The sequence below is a fragment of the Saccopteryx bilineata genome, chromosome 1 (assembly GCF_036850765.1).
Source record: "Saccopteryx bilineata isolate mSacBil1 chromosome 1, mSacBil1_pri_phased_curated, whole genome shotgun sequence".
In the NCBI taxonomy this organism is placed as follows: Eukaryota; Metazoa; Chordata; class Mammalia; order Chiroptera; family Emballonuridae; genus Saccopteryx; species Saccopteryx bilineata.
The window spans coordinates 93,007,336-93,031,703 of record NC_089490.1 but is presented as its reverse complement, the minus strand read 5'-3'; the positions used below and the strand labels follow the sequence as shown (position 1 = coordinate 93,031,703).

General features: G+C 42.0%; 1 protein-coding gene across 10 annotated transcripts in view; it reads right to left on the bottom strand.

Moving 5' to 3' along the window:
* Window positions 1–24,368, bottom strand: part of LARGE1 (LARGE xylosyl- and glucuronyltransferase 1) — a 565,935-nt gene that overhangs the window by 60,390 nt on the left and 481,177 nt on the right. For all 10 annotated transcript variants that reach the window (XM_066259855.1, XM_066259874.1, XM_066259835.1 and 7 more), the window contains one exon: window positions 22,866–22,991. In XM_066259855.1, coding sequence (XP_066115952.1) covers window positions 22,866–22,991 — 126 coding nt within the window. The remainder of the gene's footprint in view (window positions 1–22,865; window positions 22,992–24,368) is intronic.

The following is a 24,368-nucleotide window of genomic DNA, read 5'->3' as shown; positions in this document are numbered from 1 at the left end:
GTGGCAGTGTCTCTGTTGACCTGGGGCCAGTGTGGCTAGAAGGAGGCACAGTCCTCCTCCAGAGACAGGCACGGAGCCTTCAGCCGAGGGATTCTACCAATGCTGGTGGAGGAATAGGGAGTGCAGAATCCACTGGGATTCTGCCAATTTGTCAAAATGCAGAAAAAACCCCTTGGAGCTGGGCCCTATATGACTCACTGCTTGGGAACTCTGGGCAAGGCAGCTGTGCCTCCTGGTTCCATGGGCACCTCCCTCAGGGGCTCCTCCTGCTCTGCTCTGCGTGGCTCCTTCGCAGGACCAGACCCTGCCTCCTTCTATGACCTGAACAGCACAATCACCCAGCCTGCCCTGCTGGAAGCACGGGCATGTGGCTTGGGCTGACCGATGAGTCATTCCTGGCCATTCCTTGGCACACAGAGACGGGCTCAAGCGTGGATATCTGTCCCAGGAAGGGTCAACAAAGTCCTTGGCAGAGTCGCTGAGAGAAAGAGGGCCCCTTTCTTCAACCTGGGTTCACGAGTGCTAGTCACTGACACTGCCCTGCCTTGATTTTCTCACCACAGTTTACCACCCGAAATGACCAGTTGGATTGTCTGTTTTGTTTCTTGTCTGCATTCTGTGTTAGAGCACTAAGCCCGGGAGAGACAGGGCCCACACTATCTCACTCACCAGCGCTCAGAAGGGTGCCTGGCTCACAGCAAGTGTGCAATATAGATCTGTTGAGTGACTGAGCTCTACCTACTGGCTGGGGGCTGCCAGAGTCACCTTGCCAGACAGAGAGACAGAGACAGAGAGACAGAGACAGAGAGAGATCCTCTATGACATGTGAGCGCCCATTTCTAACTGTGTCAGTGCAGAGAGTGTGACATGGCACGCTCAAATATTGAGACATACTGGGGTTTAAATGTTCCTGGGTAACTGTTGTACCAATCATGCTAATATCTATTTTTAGTGCATTTTAATAATATTATTAATAACACAAATCAAATTAAACTAAAATAATCCTCGCAAAATGAACCAATGGTTTAAGAACAGTAACCCAGAGTATAACAGAAATATACATGAGTCCATGTGGAAATAAATGATTTAATAAATAAAGATAAACAGGAGAAAGAGACAAATTTCCTTACGGGAGGACCCCAATAATGTGTCGGTTCTACATCCATCCCTTCCAGTGTGGGGGTGCATCTAGTGACTCACTCCCCAAAATGAAGTAGGAAAGGGAAACATAGCAACTGTAGAGTAGAGACAGCTGGCAAACACGCCTTACCCCAGGGAGGATGGGTTAGCGTCCGGGTGAGGACGTGCCTGGAAGTCAGGTCCCTGCTGTCACGAGTGATAAGAAGGTGCTTCACTTCCGTGATCAACTTTCCAACTACCCGCAACCTCAGTCTAATGATGAGAAAGTACCTTGCACAAACCAAATCTGAGGGACATTTTATCATCGACCCCCCTGACCGGTATGCCTCAAAACTATCCAGGTCCGGCATGAAAAACAAGGGAAGACTGAGAAACTGTCAGAGGCCAGAGGAGACTCAGGGAACAGGACATTAATGGACAACCTGGTACAATGTGACTAAAGCCTCGGCCTCAGTTTAGTTAATACCAATACACCATTAAAAAATTGTTACTGAATGTACTGGGGTGACACTGGTTAATAAAATGCCACAGGTTTCAGGTGTACAATGCTATACTACATCTCCTGTACACTGCACTGTGTGTTCACCACCCCAAGTCTCCTTCCATCGCCATTCATTCCCCCTTTATCCTCTTCTACTTCCCCTCACCCCTCTTCCTCCCTAGCAATCACCACTGTTATCTGCGTCTATGAGTTCTTTTCTTCTTAATCCCTTCACCTTTTCCACCCAGTCCTGCAACCCCATCCCCTCTGACAGCTGTCCATCTGTTCTCTGTATCTAAGAGTCTGTTTCTATTGTTAGTCTGACAGTATGTGTCCTCTGTTGTTACATAAGATGTTAACATTAGGAGAAACTAAAATTGGAAGAGGGGGATACCAGCTCTCAGTATTACTTTTACAACTTTTCTGCAAGTCTAAATGCTTCCAAATAAAAGTTTATATTTACAGAAAAAAGGAGTCCTACACAGCAATGACAGATTGAGAATACCAATAAGACCCACTCACGTAACGAGCAAGAAAACAGCTGAGCTAACACTTCTGCTCCCATGAGCTCATCCTCAGCTACTTCACCTAGCACAGAAATGCCTATCTAATTAGATCTGACAAGACACTGGCAAAAAAAATGTTAAATTCTCAAGACCATCTCAAATATGGAGCAACAGCCACCATCATTAAGGAAGAGCTTCGCCCCAACAGTGTATTATCTTCAGATACCACTTAATGGGTGTACAAAGATGTATGAGAAGCAAGACATTCAAAACCACAGCACCCAGGGTAGGAAGTCGAGCCTCCGAATTGTGGGCTGATGTTTAAAGTCTTGTGATAGTCCCGAACTTTATGTGTCACTAAACCCCATGAAAAGAGGTTAGCAGTCTCTTTGGAGATTTCATACATAAAAAAGAAGATAATGTAGTAAAGCAGATGTTTATTTTTTTTCCTGTCTTGGCAAAAATGGCTGGAAAAAGGCACATAAGCTAATAGTAACAAAACAAAGTAAATTCCTTTGTCAGCAAATATTGTGGGAACAGCCACAGACAACGAACACTCAAGGCCCAGGGACACCAGCATTAGAGCACACGGGAAGTTGAGTATAGGGTTGAGTAGAGGTACACAGGATGTTGACCTGTGTCCGCTCATCCAATAACGAAAGACGAACAATTTTTCAGTGAGCACTAAAGAAAGGCTGTCCTGGAGATGTTACCATCCAAACAGTCAATTCCCACATTAACGACGGTAACATGGAAAGTATGAGTCATCGCTGAAGGTACCACCACTTTAATGAGAATAACAAAATGATTCCAAGCAAGGTTAGTGAGAGCAAGCACCACGTACTGAATTCCTTTCCTGGATCACCACTAGGCAAGTTTGCAACAAAGTACTGGAAGCCAGCGTGCATGAGTACTCCTGGGTATCACTACTTTGGTTAATTTTATAAAGGCGAGGCTGAAAATATCATAGAATTTTTACAATACTTTGTAAGGCCATGAGAAACGACCATGAAAATCTTCTATGCAGCAAAGAGCATCACTGGTGAACGCATGGCCAAAGAATTATCAGGGACGGCATACGTGAAGATGACTTATGAATTTTTGCTTTTATGAGAAAAATATTTCTCAAAGGTATGCATCTTGCACTTCTGGGGAAAAATACACATCTTTAATCTGATGCCTTCCACGTAAAAGTGAAGAATGGGAAAGTAACTTCTTAGAGAAACAACCTGTGATATAGAGCTTTTAGAAAATAAATACATGAAATTGTTCCCATCGTTATCAGATTTGGAGGTAAAAAATGAGGTGGCATCTAGCAAAACTCTCATTTCCACATACTTAGAAACGTAAGTGGTTTGATATCCACAGCCACCAAATACTGCTCAACTGGTGCTTCCCTCTCTCAACATCCTTCTCTTGGGAATAGAGCCCAGATTACCCAGGGCTGTGTTTCCCCAGCAGGCTCCTCAGGAACGCGGCCCCAGAGGTACTCCGTGGTCACATGGGTCCGTGCTGTGTGTGGACATATAATACGTGTGAGAGATTCTGGGGATCAACGACATCGATCAGGTTTGCTTGTGGCAGGATTCTCTATTCCATGTTCCAGGGGTCAGGAACCTTTTTGGCTGAGAGAGCCATGAAGGCCACATATTTTAAAATGTAATTCCGTGAGAGCCATACAATATGTTTAACACTAAATACAAGTAAATGTGTGCATTTTATGTAAGACCAACACTTTTAAAGTACAATAAATCTCTGAATTGTTTTTAATAACGTTGTTATGCTGTTGCTAACCAATGATGAATAAAGTACTTCTTACCATTAATGTGACTTCTGGTGCTGCATGGTTTTGCTGATGGCTTTGTAGTCTGGTTGATACGTGGTGAGGTTAAGCTTCATGTAGGCGTTGAGACTTCCATCCATTAAACGTGATCGTAGGTTGGTCTTAACATTCTTTAGATATGAGAAAGACTGCTCACATGCATACGTAGAGCCAAACATTGTCAGTACAGCAATACTCACATGCTGCAGTGTGTGGTATGTGACAGGAAGCGTGTTCCAAGCTTTGACAATCAGCTGGTCTGTGGGTTGAAGTTTTTTCATTTCTCCCCACTTGTGTTTGCTCGCCAACTCTGTTTGCTGTCATGCAAGTCCTTCCAAATCTTCATTCAGTGACTTGAACTTATTCACCCACATGTCTGAGGCCTTCAGATCAGAAGCTTATAGCTCAAAATCTCTGACGGAGACACCGGGGATGTAACTCAGGTCGGCGCTCTCCACTGTACACTCGTGTGGATGGGTGATGAACTTAAAAAGATGAGCGCATTCATGAAATTATCCAAAGCGTGCTTTGAATGACTGCAGGAGATTAGATGTGAAGCCTGCTAGCTGCTGGAGATCAAGATGTTGAGCAGGGTCACTTGCTGTGCATGCATCTTTAAACTCTCCCAGTTTTTCAAAGTGTAGTAAACGACCTGTTTCAATGTCAGCGATGAAGAGTTCCAGCTTGTTTTCAAATGCAAACACTGCTTGTTGAAAGGATAAGACTGTATTTCCAACACCTTGCATTTTCACATTGAGCTGGTTCAGATGTTCAGTCATGTCCACGAGATAGAACTTCAGGAGCCACTCAGTGTTAGCTAACTCAGGATGCTCGATGTTTTTCATTTCAAGAAAAGTCTGGATTTTGCTCAGACAAGCCACGAAACAGCTAAGAACCTTCTCTCTTGACAACCAACGCACATTGCTGTACAGAAGCAGACCAGGATAATTATTCCCAACTTCATCCAGAAGTGTTTTAAACTGGCGATCATTTAAAGCTCGGGCAACAATAAAGTTGACCACCCGAATGACCAGCGACATCACCTCACCAAGCTGCTCGCCACACATCTGAGTACAAAGTGCCTCCAGATGTAGGATGCAGTGAAAACTTAGGATGAATCTCTTTTCATGTTCATGAAGAAGTGCTATGGATCCTCTGTTTTTCCCCACCATGCACGGAGCACCATCAGTACACACCAAAATAAGTTTATCCATCGGTAGATTTTTTCTTTAGCAAACTCAGTGAAAGACTTGAATATATCTTCCCCTCTTGTTGTCTCATTCATAGGCAAAACAGCAAGACTTTCCTCACGTAGTGTGTCACCAACAGCATACCTTGCAATCACGCTGAACTGGGATAAATGGCATCCAAAGCGAGAGAAAAGAATGGTGCTGCATTTACGTCCTTCTCTTTTGTTGCCTCAATTTGATTTGCCATCAAGATGGTACAATCGTGAACAGTTCTTGCCGACAGAGGCATGTCTTTTATTTGTTTGATTATCTTGTCTTTATCCGAAAAGTCATCCAAAAGTTCATTGGCAACATGAAGCATGAATGTTTAGGCATACTCCCCATCTGTGAATGGCTTTCCGTTTCTCACAATTGCTAAAGCACCAGCAAAGCTAGCCAAATTCCAGTCACCTTGTTAGGTTCAAACACGGAGTTGCTGCTGACCAGCTTGCACTCTGCACAGTAGCTCTTGACATGCTTTCTTTCTGCTGTCCCCCACTGGATATTTTGATGTAAATGTAGTATGGTGTGTGTCAAAGTGCAGCTTTATATTTGACTGTTTCATCGATGCAATTTTATCATTGCATATTAGACACACTGCAGAACCTGCTCTCTCCACAAAGGTGAATTCCTCTGTCCATTCCTGCTGAACAGTACAATACTCCTCATCTTTTTTTCTATTAGCCATCTTCTTCATCAAAAGGGTTCTGCAATTAGCTAGCTGACTACTTGATTAAAAGGAGGGAAGTTTACTTCCTGACCTCATAATGACCCATGTACATTAGGCATTATCCAATAAAAATTTGGTGTTGTTCTGGAGGACAGCTGTGATTGGCTCCAGCCACCCACAACCATGAACATGAGTGGTAGGAAATGAATGGATTGTAATACATGAGAATGTTTTTATATTTTTAATGTTATTATTTTTTTAATTAAAGATTTGTCTACAAGCCAGATGCAGCCATCAAAAGAGCCACATCTGGCTCGTGAGCCATAGGTTCTCAACCCCTGCCATATTGACTATAAATAAAATAGTACAGAAACTCCTCGTTCTCCACCCCCTCCCCAGCTCTCCTCTGTTTTAAACAAATCTCACAAACAGTTCTCTTAGAACTATTTCCATCCATACACCCACAACTGCCATTGCAGGGTACCTTTTCCCATCATCACTGCCTTTCTAGGAGTCTTGTTGATGTTCCCAGGTGTCTGAACTATGTCAGCCACAGGTAACAAAGCCAGGAATCGGTAACCTAAATCAGTAACAGCCACAGGAGTTACGTTCTAAAAACTAACATATGAGCGAAGAATGGATGCATGTTGAGGCAAGAGAAAGGGCTAAAGCTTAAGTTAACCGAGAGTCCCCCATGCTGAGTATGTCCTCCTCTAGCACAATACTGGGCACACGGTGATGGGCCACCAACCAGCACTGAATCTCCAACAAGCCACTGCCCCCTTCAAGTCCCTACTTCCTGTCCATGAAACAAGAGCCCTTTTTACTCACTGTACCCACCAGCCGACGGCAAACTACTCCAAGAGAGCGTGGAAACGGTGCTGATGGGTTATTGATAAGACAACCGGGCTCACGACAAGTCTCACAGCCTGGCGCTCACCGCTTTACCTTATCACCCCTTTCCATCTCTACCTCTTCTCTGAAGTGGCGATGACATCCCAGCTTCCTTCCTCAGATGAGGCCGCTTGGTCAAGAGAGGGCAAGGGACCAACTATAGCCCTTGAGCCCGGCCCGCCGTGGCTACTCTGCAGCGTTTGCAGGATGAAGGAGCATCCCGCAGCATCTGCCACGGCACAACAGCGCCAGAGGACAGGCTACCCGAACGGGGGCCAGCTGCCTTATATCTAATCCCGGGACTCCCAGAGTTTATGAGCAGCAGTGGTGCGCAGAGACAAGAACACGCTTAGAGCCCTTCAACTCGTGTCGTGAAATGAAATTAAACAGGCGCGGGCGGGCGTGACGCGCCGCGAGGTCTGGCTGGGAGGTCGGTGGTGTTCTAGGATTTAGCTCTTCTCCCCACCTCCCCAAGCAACTGTTTTTTCCTTCCTCATTCCATCCTAATCCTCCAACATCAACCTTCCCATTCATCACTTTTATTACTCTCTCTCCGGTCTCCCCTGCCTCATTTTTCACTGGAGTCTGCTTAGCTACAAGACGCTCAACACGTATGGCGTCCCCCCTCCAATCTTCCTCAAAGGATGTGAAAGCTGACACCACTCTGAGTATTATAAAATGTTTTAAAACTTGAGTTATGCGCTACTCACTTTATGCAAATGCTACAGATTGCCTCTAGGAACATACATCATTTCCCCGTATGCACGGCATGTCTTCCCTGGGTTTTCCTCTTCCCTTTAACGGTTTTTCTTTTAAGTGTGCTCAGTTCCCAATGCTGTGAATGGATGGCAGTCACAAAGTCAGCCTCTGAGTGATTCTGTTGCTTAACATTCAAGTGTTCTTTCGAGCAGACAATATTATAAACGCAGGGCCTCTGTTCTGAGGTCAGCCCTCCAAAAAAACCCATTTAATCCAAAGGGGGCTCCCATAGAATGATCCTATAGAATCATTACCTCCTTTAAAATGTTTCCCAGGGAAAAATATATTCAGGTAGGGACCCAGCCCTGTGTCAGAGCAAAGAGCTCTGTCCTTCGAGTCAGACAGACGTGAGTCTGAACCTCGGCTCTGTCACATGACCTGTGTAACTGAGCAAGTAAGTAACTTAATGTGCAGAATCATCGATTTTCTGATGGACGAAATAGACCAAATAATATTCACCTAGTGAGATGTTTGTAAAGATTAAGTGAGGCCACGGTGGGAACCTAATTCCCATCCAGTCTGCCTGGAGAACTCCATTTCCTGGTCCTTTGCGGGCCGAGTCACAGCATGCTTCCTCCGAGATGCATTTCCTGTCAACAGGGGAAGGCATCCTGCATTCCGGCCGCTGTTTCTGAAGCGATGGTGTGGCCCCTGCTGCTTGCCTACCGGCACCCAGTGCCCCAGTCCCAACTAGCATGGGGTTTCCACTCCTTCCTCACGCCCAGGGCAGAGGCAGGGGAGGAAGAGGGATTTCCACAGGCCTGGGGAGAGAGGGAGCAAGCGTGTGTGGGGGCTGGGGACGGATGTGAGGATGGAAGAAGAGGAAGGGGTAGCTTCTAGGCATCAAAACATAGTGCAGACCTCCTACAGAAACCCCTCCCACGCAGCCTGAGCCATGCCCCCAGCTAGACAGGGTCCTCTCCCTGCTCCCTGAGCCTCCCTTACTTCCTTACCTCACAGCACTTAGCAAGCTGAACCTGCACTGGGGTTTTCTATTTACTCACTGGTTGCTTCTCACTGGTCTACAACCTTCCCGAGGGCAGGAACCACCGGTTACTCAGCTCTGGGGTTCCAGTGTCTCTTGGACACCCAGGTTGCCACTTCCCGGCTTTTACCCACTGCTTCTGGCCAGAGCTTCCCTCTCTTAGAGTTTACTGTGGACTTGAGGGCTAGAGCATGGCTTCATAGACTCTCTCCCATCCTCCCTTCTCCACACCAGCAAAGCGCCCCTTGGCTGGTCTCTTGAGAGTCTGTGGTTCTCGTGAGAAGAATAAGCAATGTCCCCACTGGGTCCTTCCCTATTTAAGACTCACACAGGGAAGGCTGAGTCATCAAGCTTTAGGACTGAAGAGATAAAAATGAAGGTCCCTGAAACACAAAAGACTGAAGTATAGTCAAGTGCATTTCTATGGAGCACTCCAGGGGCCAGGCAGAGAATGGGGGGAGGGGGAGCACAGAAGAATGCCCTTGATTTATGGGAGATGTAACTGAGCCTGGGAGAGGTTCGGTGATTTACTGAGTCTTTCGGCTGTCACGAGAATTTACTGGGCTGCTTGGCTCCCAAAGGGGCATGAGCAATGAAACCCTTTCTCCCTTTAGACATTCTTTTAACCAACCTCCAATTAGCGCTAAGTCCTCTGCTGAACCCAGGGCTAGACACCCAAGGCCCATATGCTCCTCTCTAGCGGGAAGTGTGTGTGTGGGGGGGCATGTCTGCTCCTCCAACTTGAACTCTACGCTCACTGGGAGTGAGCTAAGCTTATTACCAGAAGTGTTTTTATGCCACTTATATTTCTAATGTAAGTGGAAATGTAATTAAACATTCTTTTAATTAGAGGAGTGCAAAAAGTGAGTTGCTATTTCCATGAAAGGCAAGCCAAACACCTTAGGAATGACTGGAGAGAAAGAAGTTCCCATAACACAGGGCTGCTGGGGTTGGCGCAGGTGAGACGATGAAACAGTGAGGAAAAATCGCCAAGAATCCAGGCCTGTCCTTCAACTGCTTTGTCAGACCTTAGGGTCTTTGCTTCACTTAAAAGGAAGGACAATGAGAACACAGAGAATGCTTAACAAGAGCTGCTGATGCGGGAACACAGGACATGGCCAGACAGGGACACCTGGCCCTGGAGGAAAAGGCAGGCGCATCACAGTTACGTATGTTTATGGTCTTACGTAAACGGGCACGTCGGCTCAGCTGGCCCTGCACATGTCCCCTGTGTGTCCCACAGGTGGGTTTCTTGGGTTGGCTGCCCTGTGGAGCAATAGATCAGGAGCTGATGAGGAGCAGAGTTCAGGGTACACGTGTTTACTCCCCAAGGAGGAACATCATAGCCAGCGAACTGGAAGGTCTTCGACAGTGTTGAACATGAAGGACAGAATGAAATGAATGAGGGCAGAAAAGAAGAGAAGAAAAAAGATAAGAAACAAAAGGACAAAGATGCACCTTTAACTGGAATCGGAGGCCCTGGTTGGCCTGAAGAAACTCACAGACAGGCCATGTCCTTAGACTATGCCTTCTGGCTCCAGGACAACGCCCAGGTCCTGACAGGACCCAGAGAGGGGGCACGGGCCTGCCTACCTCTCTCCCCCTCATCCCTCAACCCTCTCCCACCTCTGGGCAGCTGCTCTTTCAGATATTGGCTACATTTCAGGGTCTGTGTCAGATTTGTTAAATAAAACAAGTGGGTAAAACGACTTCTGGATTACTTTTGAAGTTTACCTAAAAAATGTGAGTTTGGCCCTGGCTGGTGGCTCAATGAAGAGAGCATCGACCCGGTGTATGGATGTCCCAGGTTCAATTCCTGGTCAGGGCACATAGAAGAAGCCACCATCTGCTTCTCCCCTCCTCCATCTCCCCCTCCTCTCCCTCTTCCCCTCCCGCAGCCAGTAGCTCGATTGGTTCGAGTGTGGCCCTGGGAGCTGAGGATATCTCTGTTGGTTTGAGCATCTGCCTCATGAGCTAAAAATAGATCATATATGAGTTAGATTTGGTTTGCCTCTATTTTCATTGTTTTGCTGTTTGATAGAAATTCCTCTACTTATATACAGTATAGGCTGGCAAAGAAGGTCCACAAATTATTCTGATAGGTTCCATGTGACAATAATTAAGCAACCACTAAGTAACACCAGAGTGGGGCAGCCATGTACTATACCAACATGTAAGCTCTCCGTGACCAATGGCTTTGTCTGTTTTGTTCCCCACAGCATCCCCGGGCATCACAGTGTCTGGCACAGGATAACCACTCAGTGAATATGGGTGCGTGAATGCAAAGTTATGTCTGTGGCAGGTAGATGGGACACGTTTTCACTTGGAGACCTACCTTTGTTTGCGTCTCTAAGACGTCCAAGTTTCAAGTTCACAAATGAAGAATTTCCTAGAATGGATGGCGTCTTTTTCTTTTTGTGACTGTCATCTAGAGGCTCTTACATACCCTGCCCAGTATCCTGGCTCATCAAGACCTGCCTGGCTTCTAAATTTTTTTTAGATTTTATTTATTCATTTTTAGAAAGAGATAGGAGAGGAGAGAAAGAGAGAGAGAGAGAGAGAAGGGAGGGAGAAGCAAGAAGTATCAACTCCCATATGTGCCTTGACCAGGCAAGCTTGGGGTTTCGAACCGGTGACCTCAGCATTCCAGGTTGATGCTTTATTCACTGCGCCACCACAGGTCAGGCGCCTGGTTCTTTAGTGACATTCACACGAATCCTCCTATTTGGAGGAGGACCAAACGTATATTCAGCAGCATGATTTCCATTCACTTTTGAAAATAGGATCACTTTTAACTTGAATTCAGCACTGTATGAAAATCTTTCCTGATCTCTTTCTGGGCAGAACGTGGCAAAATGTAACCTACAGTAATACACCGGTAATGGTGTGAAACAATGAGCGCAAAGACAACAAGCATGAAAAAGCAGGAAATGAAAGTAAAAAAATCTACAACCACTGCATAAGGCGCACACAGTTTTTAGACCCCAAATTTTTCAAAAAAGGGTGCGCCTTATACATGGGGAAATATGGTAAATCATTATAAGGTGTTTCTCTTTTAACCTATCAACAGCATGAATGACATTTATGGATTTTTCAATAGTAGATCACTGTCCTATTTCCTATATCCTATTCATGATAAACCATGGTGTATTATCTATTTTATACATAGCTGGATAGGTTTGCTAATATTTTGCTTAAGATATTTGCATATATATATATTCATGTATGAGAAAGTATTCCTCTTTTCTTATGCTCTGAAGTTTGCTTAAAATTGATACTATCTTTTGATTAAAAAGACTAGTAGAACTTTACTTACCATCTAAGGATGCCATTTTCTTTGTAAGAAGGTTTCATGGCCAGAAGATAATCCAGACTTTGTATTTTTTTTCCTTATGTCAGTTTTTGTGAAGTATACATTTCTAGAAATCAGTTCATTTCACGTAAATTTTTAACTGATTGACATAATATTGTTCATGGTATTTTCTCATGTCCTACAACTAATTCTGCTTTAGCTCCATAAAGTGAGAGACTTTTGTTTGCTTTCCTCTTTCCTGCCGACTTTGGGCTCAGAAGAACGGCTGGCTCAGAAACACTGAGAATAGACACGGACATCTGCACCTAGGTCTCCCCATTCACTCCCTGATGACTTCTCTCACTGTCTCTCGCTAAGTCCTTCCATAGTTTTGTCTATCTGACCAGTTTTATTTCCTTTCCAAGAACCAAATTTTGACTTTGTTATACAATTTGTTCATCAATTTCTCCTATCTTCTTTATGTCCTTCCTGCCTTTTATTTCCTTTGAGTTTATTCTAATGTTCTTTATATATCAACTCGTAAACTAGGCTTATTAATTTTCAGCCTTTCTTTTGAATATAAACATTGAGGGCTATAAATGTCCCTGCCTGTCTGTTTCATTCCACTGATTTTGACATATTTTATTTTCATTAAGTTCTAAGCAGTTTTCAGTTTCAATTTTGATTTATTTAGAACCATGGGTAATTTAGAAGTGTGTTCTCAATTTTAATCAAACGGGTTTTTAAAAAAATCTTGTAACTGCCTTCTAATTTAATTATACTGTATTCAGGGAACTAAATATAAATATAATGTGATTCTTTGAAGAGTACCAAAATTTGCATTATGTACATAGATATTTTTTAATAAATGTGAGCTTGAAAAAAGGATGAATAGAAGATTCATTTTTCCCACAAATCAAAATTTTTAACTGTTGTTCAAATCTTCCAGAATGTTTTATTAATTTTTTATCTGATCTTTTAGTATTTAAAAAGAATATATTAAGATACTCTACTCTGATAGTAGACTTATAAATTTCTTCCTGGAGCTCTATTGAGCTCCGCATATATACACAACCGCAGGAAATGTGTACAAGTTTAGAATTCTTGCATCTTCTTGGTGAACTTTTTATTGTTAAGTTGTGACCATGTGTGTACCTATCAATGTTTTGTCTGATATAAAGATATTTACCCTTGTTTCCTCTGGATGTTATTTACCTGATAATCTTTGCCCACAATTCTTCTGTCAACCTTTCCAGGTTGTTATGTGTTAGGTATGTATGTCTCTTGTAAATAGTGTATGTTGGATGCCACTTCTTATTCAATCTGACAATTTGTCTTTTAATTCTTCAAATTATTAGTTTGATTATTGATATATTTAAACTTACTTCTATCATCTTCATTTCTTGCTTTTAATTTTCCCCCTTTTCTAAGTTTTTCTTTTTTCTTGTGTATTATATTATTATTTGAATGACTGAGTGATTCTGTGTGTCTGCTTTGGGTTTTCTTATTCCTGTCACCATTACACCCATCATGAATTTATAAGTTATGCACCTTTTAAAAGATTCTTTTAGAGCTTAACCTAGAAATGTTAGTATGCATTCCTAGCTTAGGGGTTAAAGTTAGTATATTGTCCCCCACAACAAAACAATGACCTGAGAATACTTTATTTTAATTTTAACACTTTTCTCTTGACTTCCATGATATCATTTTCTGATATTTTAGGTATAAACTTTTTGAACCTACAGACTATACAATATTCTTATTTTACTATGAATATTATTTAGAATTGTGGTTTGGAGTTCCTACAATATCTCTAATTTATTTGTTCAACATTCCTTTGTGAATCTGGAATAATATTCCTTATTCCCAAGCACACCCGTTAGAAGTTTCTTTGTATATGTATGTTTGTGGTATATTCTCTTTGTTTTAACTCATTTGAATATTTATCTTTCATGCTTGAAGAATTGTTTTGCTAGACATACAGTAAGTGTTGTTATTGTCTCTCAGCACCCTGAAGACACTATTTCTACTGTTTTCTGGTTTCCATTGCTGTTGATAAGAATGCTCAATCATACACATGGAATTGCTTTGTATAAAATATGTCTTTTTTGCCTGGCTATTTTTAAGATAACTTTTCTTTAGGGTGTTGCAATTTTATTGCTTTAGGTCTAAGTATGGCTCTCTTTTATTTAAATTGCTTGGTATTAAACCTTCTTGTAGCTATGGATACCATTAAACAGTCTGGGAAATTCCTATTTACTATCTCATTCAATGATTCCTCACTTGCAATTTTTCTCTATTACCTACCTCTGATAGTCTAATCAGACATATTCCAATATCTTAACTTCTGTCTTAGGTTTTTCCTCCTTTTCTCTGTGCACTGTTTTGAATAACTTTTTCAGATGTCTCTTTTATTTTCACTAATTCTCTCTTCAGCTAGGCCTAATCTACTGATGAACACATTCTTTAATTTGTAATTTCAATAATTATATATTTTACTTCTAAAAGAACTATTTGACCCAATAGGCTGATTCACCTTTGAGAATCTCTCATTCTTCTATCCTACTATCGATATTCTATTCAAAATAAAAATACTTCTGTTTTAATGCTGATGAGTTTAATACCTGCCATCTTTGAGGTTGAATTCCACAGTCCACAGTTTCTGCCCTCAGTCATGGTGGCATATTTCCCTGTGTGTTTTGGTGATTGCTGATTGAGAATTCATTTTTCTTGAAACTTCACCTAAAGAATTTTGAAGTCTAGCTTTTGAGAGTTATTTTCCAGATCAGATTTCCGTTTCTGCCATGTGCCTGGCAAATTTTAATTTTTTCTATTTTCCCCCAGTGCATATAATTTGAGCCCCCCAAATGATATGAGGACAAGCTGAAATTAGAAATTCTCAGGGGAAACATTTCTCCCTTACTTCACCTAAAGCCAAGGATAAAACAGGCAACCACGGTCTCTTTCTTCACCAGGGGTCTTTAAACAGTTTATCCAGTAGGTATATCTCTCTTCAGGGGTCCTGACTTTGTGCCTGTCTTTCTTCCTGTGGGGCTCGAGTTCCCATGTGCAGCCTTTCAACAGAATGGTTATACATATGGTTTGCCTGACTGTGACTTAGGGTTCCTGTGTAACTCATGATGTACTGCTCACAAAAATTAGGGGATATTTTATAGCTTCATATTCATTTAGAAATATCCTCTAATTTTTGTGAGCAGTGTAGTATTCCCTCATTTGAACAATAAATCATAGTTACTGACTTTTAAACCAGGTTCCCAGCCACCAAGAATCAGGAGTTGTCCTATCTGCCTGCATTTTCTTACTCTCTAGATTTACACTTTATCATGCATCCTGGTCTCTGCTTATTTCACTGACTTGACAGACTGACTTTTAGGCTTTTAGGCCTGTATTTTAGAGAGTTGGTTTTATTTCCCTCCTTTTTAAACTTCTAGTTCAGAATATTCTTGGACATACTCCTGTGTATTTCGTCTGTTTTTCTTATGACTGGCCAGTGCACAGTGTGTTAAAGGAACGGCATGAATGCTGACTGATGGAATGAATGATGCGGGGACTTTAGCTATAGCTCCTAATATTTTGCAATCAACTTCAAGTGCATTTAAAACAAACAACAAACAAACAAACATCTTTTTAACTCTGTGATTTCATTCCGGGGAAAGTTGTAAGCCTGAAGCTGTTCATCACAATACAGTTTATATCTGCAAACATTTGGAAACAACTAAGGTAACAGGACTGGAAGAGCACAAAGCTCCACAAGCATTTTGAGTATAAATAAGATGTAATACGCACACATGGACATGGACTAGGAGCCAACTAGAAAATACTGACTTACTAGAAAAGCAAGGTTTTGGAGTCACCTGGGCGACGGGCTTCCACATGGGCAGCGCCATCTTTAACAAAGCAGGAGACTGAAAAGATGGCAGCGGAGTAGGCAGACGCACAGACTCCCAGCTCTCACCACAAAACTGGAATACAAATCAATTTAGGAAAAATCAGCATGAAAAACAAACTCTGAACTACAAGAACAGCTCTCAAAAACCAAGGAGCAAAGAAGAAGCCACAACAAACCTGGTAGGGAGTGCCTGAATCTTCCCTGCTTACAGGAACAGGGGGGGGGGTGAGGCTGAGAGCCCAGAGGGGATCTCACACAGGGAAAAGAGCAAAAAATACTGCTCACAGCCACTTGCCTGGCGACCAGGGAGCAAGGTGTGTTGAAAAGACCAGCTTATCTCCCAAGTGGAAAGGAAAGAGAGAGGAACAGACTGTGAGGGGCTAAGGAATGAAGGAGATGACCTAAAAAAGCTGACTCATCCATGCTGGAGGCGGCCATAGCTGGGGGAGGGACTGAACCTTTCACAAAACAGAGCTGAATTGCTTCCAGATCAGAGATCTCTGTACATCTATCCAGCTCCAATCAGCGCAATAAGACACAGGTGAAAACAAGAAGTGGAGAGGAGGGGCAATAACTCAGGTCTCCATGGAGATCTGAGATACACCTCCCCCTACTAAAGCTGAGAAAACACCCTGCCCCCAGGGAGATTAATTGGCTAAAGTGTCCTTCAGAGTCTCAGGTTACACTCATCACATTCCTGGATACAGTTTCAAGGAAGCTCCCTGCTGAGATCAGTAAACAAGACTATCACCTGTTAAGAAAACAAACAAATCAAGACTTCAAAGCTGCCCAAATCTGAAAGTGGATTACAGATAACAGCTGATACCAACCAAAGAAGACCTAGAAATAACACAACTGAAAACTGCAGGCAGACAACACCAAGCCTAGACTCAACAAACTCTAAAAACAAAACACCCAAAAACAGACAATGAGAAGACAAAGAAGTGCAATCCAAATGAAACCACAAGAGACACCTTCAGGAGATGAACTGAGTGATATGGAAATAATCAAACTTCCAGATGCGGAGTTCAAAATAATGATTGGAAGGATGCTTAGGGATCTTAGAACAACAATGGATGGTCATTATGAACACCTAAATAAAGAAATAGCAAGTATAAAAAAGAATCAGTTGGAGATGACAAATACAATATCAGAAATAAAGACCACAATGGAAGGAATTAAAAACAGGACAGATAGAGCTGAGGATCGAATCAGCGAGTTGGAGGACAACTGGAATGAAGGCATGAAAGCAGAGAAGAAAAGAGAAAAGAGACTCAAAAAGTCAGAAGAAACTCTTAGAGAGCTCTGTGACAACATGAAGAGAAATAACATCTGCATCATAGGGGTTCCTGAAGAAGAAGAAAAAGAACAAGGGATAGAGACTTTGTTCAATCATGTCATACCTGAAAACTTCCCTAAATTAATGCAAGAGAAACTCTCACAAGTCCAAGAAGCACAGAGAACTCCATTAAAGAGAAACCCAAAAAAACCTACACCAAGACACATCATAATTAAAATAACAAAGCTAAGCGATAAAGAGAAAATATTAAAAGCTGCAAGAGAAAAAAAAGTTATCACCTACAAAGGAACCCCCATAAGGATGACATCCGACTTCTCAACAGAAACACTTGAGGCCAGAAGGGAATGGCAAGAAATATTCAAAGTAATGCAGAACAAGAACCTACAACCAAGACTACTTTATCCAGCAAGGCTATCGTTTAAAATCGAAGGAGAAATAAAAAGCTTCCCAGACAAAAAACAACTCAAGGAATTCATTACAACCAAATCAATGCTGCAGGAAATCTTAAGGGGCCTGTTGTAAACAGATCAAAGTGGGAAAAGAATATAGCAAAAAAGGAATACACCTTTAAAGAAGAAAATGGCAATAAACAACTACATATCAATAATAACCTTAAATGTAAATGGATTAAATGATCCAATCAAAAGACATAGGGTAGCTGCATGGATAAGAAAACAGGACCCATACATATGCTGTCTACAAGAGACACACCTTAGAACAAAAGATACACATAGATTGAAGGTAAAAGGATGGAAAAAAACATTTCATGCAAATAAAAATGAAAAAAATGCTGGGGTAGCAATACTTATATCAGACGAACCGGACTTAAAAACAAAGGATATAGTAAGAAAAAGAAGGTCACTACATAATGATAAAGGAAGTAATCCAACAGGAAGATATAACTATTATAAATATCTATGCACCTAATATAGGAGCACCCAAATATATAAAGCAGACTTTGATGGATTTAAAGGGCGAGATCAATAGCAATACTACAATAGTAGGGGATTTCAATACCCCACTAACATCACTAGATAGATCCTCAAGAAAGAAAATTAACAAAGAAACAGCAGACTTATTGGAAATCAGGATCAACTTGATTTAATAGATATCTTCAGAACCTTTCACCCTAAAGCAGCAGAATATACATTCTTCTCAAGTGCTCATGGTACATTCTCTAGGATAGACCACATGTTAGGGCACAAAAGTGCTCTCAACAAATTTAAGAAGACTGAAATCATATCAAGCACTTTCTCCGATCACAACGGCATGAAACTAGAAATGAACCACAACAGAAAAGCTCAAAAATTCTCAAACACATGGAAACTAAATAGCAGGCTGTTAAATAATGAATGGATTAAGAATGAGATCAAAGAAGAAATAAAAAATTCCTAGAAATGAATGACAATGAGCATCCAACAACTCAAAATTTATGGGACACAGCAAAAGCAGTACTGAGAGGGAAGTTCATAGCACTACAGGCACACTTTCAGAAGCTAGAAAAGGCTCAAATAAACAACTTAACCCTGCATCTAAAAGAATTAGAAAAAGAACAGCAAGTAAAGCCCAAATGTAGTAGAAGGAAGGAAATAATAAAGGTCAGAGCAGAAATAAATGACATAGAGGCTAAAGAAACAATACAGAGGATCAATGAAACTAGGAGCTGGTTCTTTGAAAAGGTAAACAAGATTGATGAACCTTTAACTAGACTCACCAAGAAAAAGAGAGAGAGGACTCAAATAAATAAAATTAGAACTGAAAGAGGAGAAATAACAACTGACACAACAGAAATACAAAATGTTGTAAGAAAATACTATGAAGAACTGTACGCCAAAAAACTAGACAACCTAGATGAAATGGACAAATTCCTTGAAACATACAATCTTCCAAAAATCAATCTGGAAGAATCAGAAAACCTAAACAGACCGATTACACCAAAGGAGATCGAAACAGTTATCAAAAAACTCCCAACAAAGAAAAGTCCGGGGCCCGATGGCTTCACAACGGAATTCTACCAAATATTCAAAGAAGAAATAACTCCTATCCTTCTCAAACTATTTCAAAAAATTCAAGAGGAAGGAAGACTTCCAAGCTCCTTTTATGAGGTGAGCATAATTCTGATTCCAAAACCAGGCAAAGACAACACAAAGAAAGAAAATTATAGGCCAATGTCTCTGATGAATATAGATGCTAAAATCCTCAACAAAATATTAGCAAACCGGATCCAGCAATATATGAAAAAAATCATACACCATGATCAAGTGCGATTTATTCTTGGGAGGCAAGGCTGGTATAATATTCTCAAATCAATCAATGTGATTCATCACATAAACAAAAGGAAGGAGAAAAACCACGTGATAATTTCAAAAGATGCAGAAAAAGCATTTGATAAAATCCAGCACCCATTCATGATCAAAACTCTCAGCAAAGTGGGAATACAGGGAACATACCTCAACATGATAAAAGCCATCTATGAGAAACCCACAGCCAACATCATACTCAATGGGCAAAAATTAAAGCAATCCCCTTAAGATCAGGAACAAGGCAGGGGTGCCCCCTTTCACCACTCTTATTTAACATAGTCCTGGAAGTCCTAGCCACAGCAATCAGACAAGAAGAAGAAATAAAAGGCATTCAAGTTGGAAAAGAAGAAGTAAAACTATCATTATTTGCAGATGATATGATATTGTATATAAAAACCCTAAAGTCTCAGTCAAAAAGCTACTGGACATGATAAATGAATTCAGCAAAGTGGCAGGATATAAAATCAATACTCAGAAATCAGAGGCATTTTTATACACCAACAATGAATAGTCAGAAAGAGAAATTAAGGAAACAATCCCCTTCACAATTACAACCAAAAAAATAAAGTACCTAGGAGTAAACTTAACCAAGGAGACTAAAGACTTGTACTTGGAAAATTACAAAGCATTGATAAAAGAAATCAAGGAAGATACAAACAAGTGGAAGCATATACCATGCTCATGGTTAGGAAGAATAAACATCATTAAAATGTCTATATTACCCAAAGCAATCTATAAATTCAATGCAATACCAATTAAAATATCAATGACATACTTCAAAGATATAGACCACATATTCCAAAAATTTATATGGAACCAAAAGAGAACACGAATAGCCTCAGCAATCTTAAAAAAGAAGAATAAAGTGGGAGGTATCACAATTCCTGATATCAAGTTATACTACAAGGCCATTGTACTCAAAACAGCCTGGTAGTGGCATAAGAACAGGCATATAGATCAATAGAACAGAACAGAGAACCCAGAAATAAACCCACAGTTCTATGGACAGCTGATATTTGACAAAGGAGGTAAGGAAATACAATGGAGTAAAGACAGCCTCTTTAACAAATGGTGTTGGGAAAATTGGACAGCTACCTGCAAAGAAATGAAACTAGATCACCAGCTTACACCACTCACAAAAAATAAACTCAAAATGGATAAAAGACTTAAATGTAGGCCGTGAAACCATAAGCATCTTAGAAGAAAACATAGGCAGTATGCTCTCAGACATCTCTCGGAGCAATATATTTGCTGATTTATCTCCACGGGGAAGTGAAATAAAAGACAGGATAAACAAATGGGACTATATCAAACTAAAAAGCTTTTGCACAGCTAAAGACAACAAGAACAGAATAAAAAGACAAACTACACAATGGGAGAACATATTTGACAATACATCTGATAAGGGGTTAATAACCAAAATTTATAAAGAACTTGTAAATCTCAACACCAGGAAGACAAACAATCCAATCCAAAAATGGGCCAAAGAGATGAATAGACACTTCTCCAAAGAGGACATACAGATGGCCAATAGGCATATGAAAAAATGTTCAACATCACTAATCATTAGAGAAATGCAAATTAAAACCACAATGAGTTATCACCTCACACCAGCCAGAATGGCGCTTACCAACAAAACAACACAGAATACGTGCTGGCAAGGATGTGGAGAAAAGGGAACCCTCATGCACTGCTGGTGGGAATGCAGACTGGTGCAGCCACTGTGGAAAACAGTATGGAGATTCCTCAAAAAACTGAAAATCGAACTGCCTTTTGACCTAGCTATCCCACTTTTAGGAATATACCCCAAGGACACCATAGAACAGCTCCAAAAGGAGAAATGCCCCATGTTTGTGGCAGCATTGTTCACAGTAGCGAAGATCTGGAAACAGCCCAAGTGTCCGTCAGAGGACGAGCGGATTAAAAAGCTTTGGTACATATATACTATGAAGTACTACTCAGCCATAAGAAATGATGACATTGGATCATTTACAATAACATGGATGGACCTTGATAACATTATACGGAGTGAAATAAGTAAATCAGAAAAAAACTAAGAACCATATGAATCCATACATAGAAGGGACATAAAAATGAGACTCAGAGACATGAACAAGAATGTGATGGCAACAGGGGTGGGGGTGGGGGAGGGGGGAGGGGGTGAAGAAGGAGAGAGGGGTTGGGGGAGGGGAGGGGCACAAGAAAACCAGATAGAAGGTGACAGAAGACAATTTAACTTTGGGGGAGGGGTACACAGCACAATCAAATGTCAAAATAATCTAGAGATGTTTTCTCTCAACATATGTACCCTGACTTATCAATGTCACTGCATTAAATTTAATAAATAAAAAAAAAAGAAAAGCAAGGTTTGGGCTCCTTCTGCCTTTTTAAAACTTGCAATTATTGTTACTACAGAGTCACATGGGTGATAGATAGAAATTTTAAGTAAAACATGTAAATTCCAGGTGGACGCATGTATCTACCTCCTCTCTGATACAGCCTGGGAAGCAGAAAACACACTTGATGTCAGACAGATCTGGGTAAAATTCCTTGATCTGCATTTAATAGCTGAAGTCAGTCCTTCACTTCTCCTACTGCAGGTAGGGAGGAATTCTGACACACCCCTGAACTCTGGCCTCAGTCACATGGCTACTTTGGCCAACAGAACACTGTCAACAAGGACTCAAGGTTTCCTTGTGCGCACACGCACTTTCTCTTCCACCTCTGCTTTGCCACGAGAACCAGCAAGACAGTCCTGCTGATGGGAGATGGGAGACACTGGGGGACAGCCACCTGCCATTCGATCTGAAGCTGACCACAGACACGTGGGTATGCCATGAAAGTCAGCCACCATCCAGCCAACCTCTAGACTCATCAACTAAATAAATGGTTGCTAATTTCAGCCATTGTGAGGACAGTTTGTTATGCAGCAATTTTATGGTATTAGATAATCGATACACCTTGTCTTCCTCACCTTTCTACTGCCAGGCTCCACCCCTGTGTTTGGTACCTAAGGACCCACAAGGAAGGCTTTCTGTTACTGTCCCTTCTCCTGGAGATAAAATGAGACATTTACATCTGCATCTACTGCCCCGTCATAGCACCTGTCATATATTTTTAAATTTACTTCGTTACATGTTTCTCTTCTCTTCTAAGCCACAAATGACTTGAAAGTAGGAAGTATTTTATTCCTACCCATAATGACAGTACCTGGCACAGAACGGGCCCTCAATACGTGTTTTTGTTTGAATTGTATGACTGAATTTTGGGAGCTGACATGAATCAAAACAACCAGCAGCAGGTGGCAAGATTAACCACACAAGCTGGTTCATATGCTGGGAGGCCTTATGCTTTCAGAAAGCCCAAACAAGAAGAGAGAGGAAAAAAGAAAATAAAAACAAAGAAGAAGAAAAGCACATTCTTTCTGTTCCTCTCACCCTTATCTCTCTCACCACACTGCACGCAGAGCTCGGAGCCGTTCATTCCCCTGCAGGGTGTTCCCCGTGCTCACTTCTCTCTGCCACCACCGGGCTCCTCACTCCACCCTCAAGGACGCCAGGCATCCTGACTCTACCTTCAGATCGGACACGTCTCTGTAGCACTGCTCGGAGCGGGTGTGGTCCGACAGCTGCACGTTCCAGAAGCAGGGGAGTTGATACACAAGGAAGGGGTTCTGTTTGATGACAGCGTTGAAAATATCCTGGGGATAAAAACCAGAGACACAGTCAACACCACCAGGTGGGTTCCACTGGTGACGTGAGCCCTTGGGAACTGCAGCAGCCCGCTCTGAACACAGGCTCTTACACTGTGGGGCCACCCCTTCAACTTTTCTCTCTAGAGATTGAGCAGTAATGGATAGAGGTGGGGAAATGGCCCAGGCTGGCTTGAAGCTCGTGGTCCGCTGGTCTCCTAACGCACCACGTAGCAGGTGGGACGTAGGGGCAGACAGGGAACATCTTCTCTACCTCAGCCAGCGTAGGATAAATGAAGTTGCTTTTCTGCTCCTCTTCCCACCTCATTGGGGAGACTCATGCGATCCATTCTGAGCCTCCAGGAGAGGAAACTGCGTGATGACAAGTTGCTCTGCTCATTCAGAGGCTGAGACAAATTAGAGAGCGGCTGCTTCAGCAGCTCCTCCTGGGGCTGGCTGTTGGCAGACGCAATGATGGATGTACCCTGGCTTCCTGCGGGCCCTCGTTCCTGGGTACGCACTCCCCACATCCCCACCCAACCCGGGCTTTCTCCAAAGAGGCCTCGCCTCTCTCGGGCTCTTCTCCAAGCTCCCTCGCCAGGCCGTACTTATTAACTAGCTGCTGACAGGAGGTGCCGGGAGGTGAGTGATGGGCCTCCGTGGCAGGAGACGGCTGAATAAACTATCCTCGTTGGGGATGGACATCTGATTGCTAGCTTATGGGGACACACTCGAGCCACTGTGACCCGACTTAAAACATGATGATGGAGAACAAATATCCCCTCAGGTTTAAAACGGCTACCTGGCTAATTTTTAACTCATTCATTATACTGTATCTCATGTTTGAAACAGGAAATTAGTTTCTGGCGGCTTGGGAAATACCACATTATATAGTAACGCTAAAAAAATACAGCGTCAAGTGACCTTACAGACTTTCTTGTTTCCCCTGAATTAGAATACTTTGCAAGAATCCAACGACTCAGACAACAAAATAGCACAGTGAGCTCGCTTTGGGGGGGAACAGGAAAGGATAAAATGCACAGAACCCAGAGAGATCGTCTTTAGAGTCCAAGGTGGCCATTCACACCACAGGAAACCAAACCTCTAAACGCCGGAGCCTGGTAGGTCCCAAGATCAAAGGCTCGGGGCCCTGCATTTCCTGATGAAAATGAGAAATGGGGTTTTTATGATTTTCTAATAGTTTGGTGGTTTTGCTAAACTTTTTTCAGATTGGCTGGATTAAAAGCTGGTTTCTTCAGCCAGGCAGTTTGTCCCTTCTATTTAAATGCCTTTTCCTTGAGGATAGGGTCAGAGGACAGGATCTAAGTAAAAAATAATAGTAATAATAATAATAAAAATAAAAAAAAAGAAAGGCTCTGCTTTAAA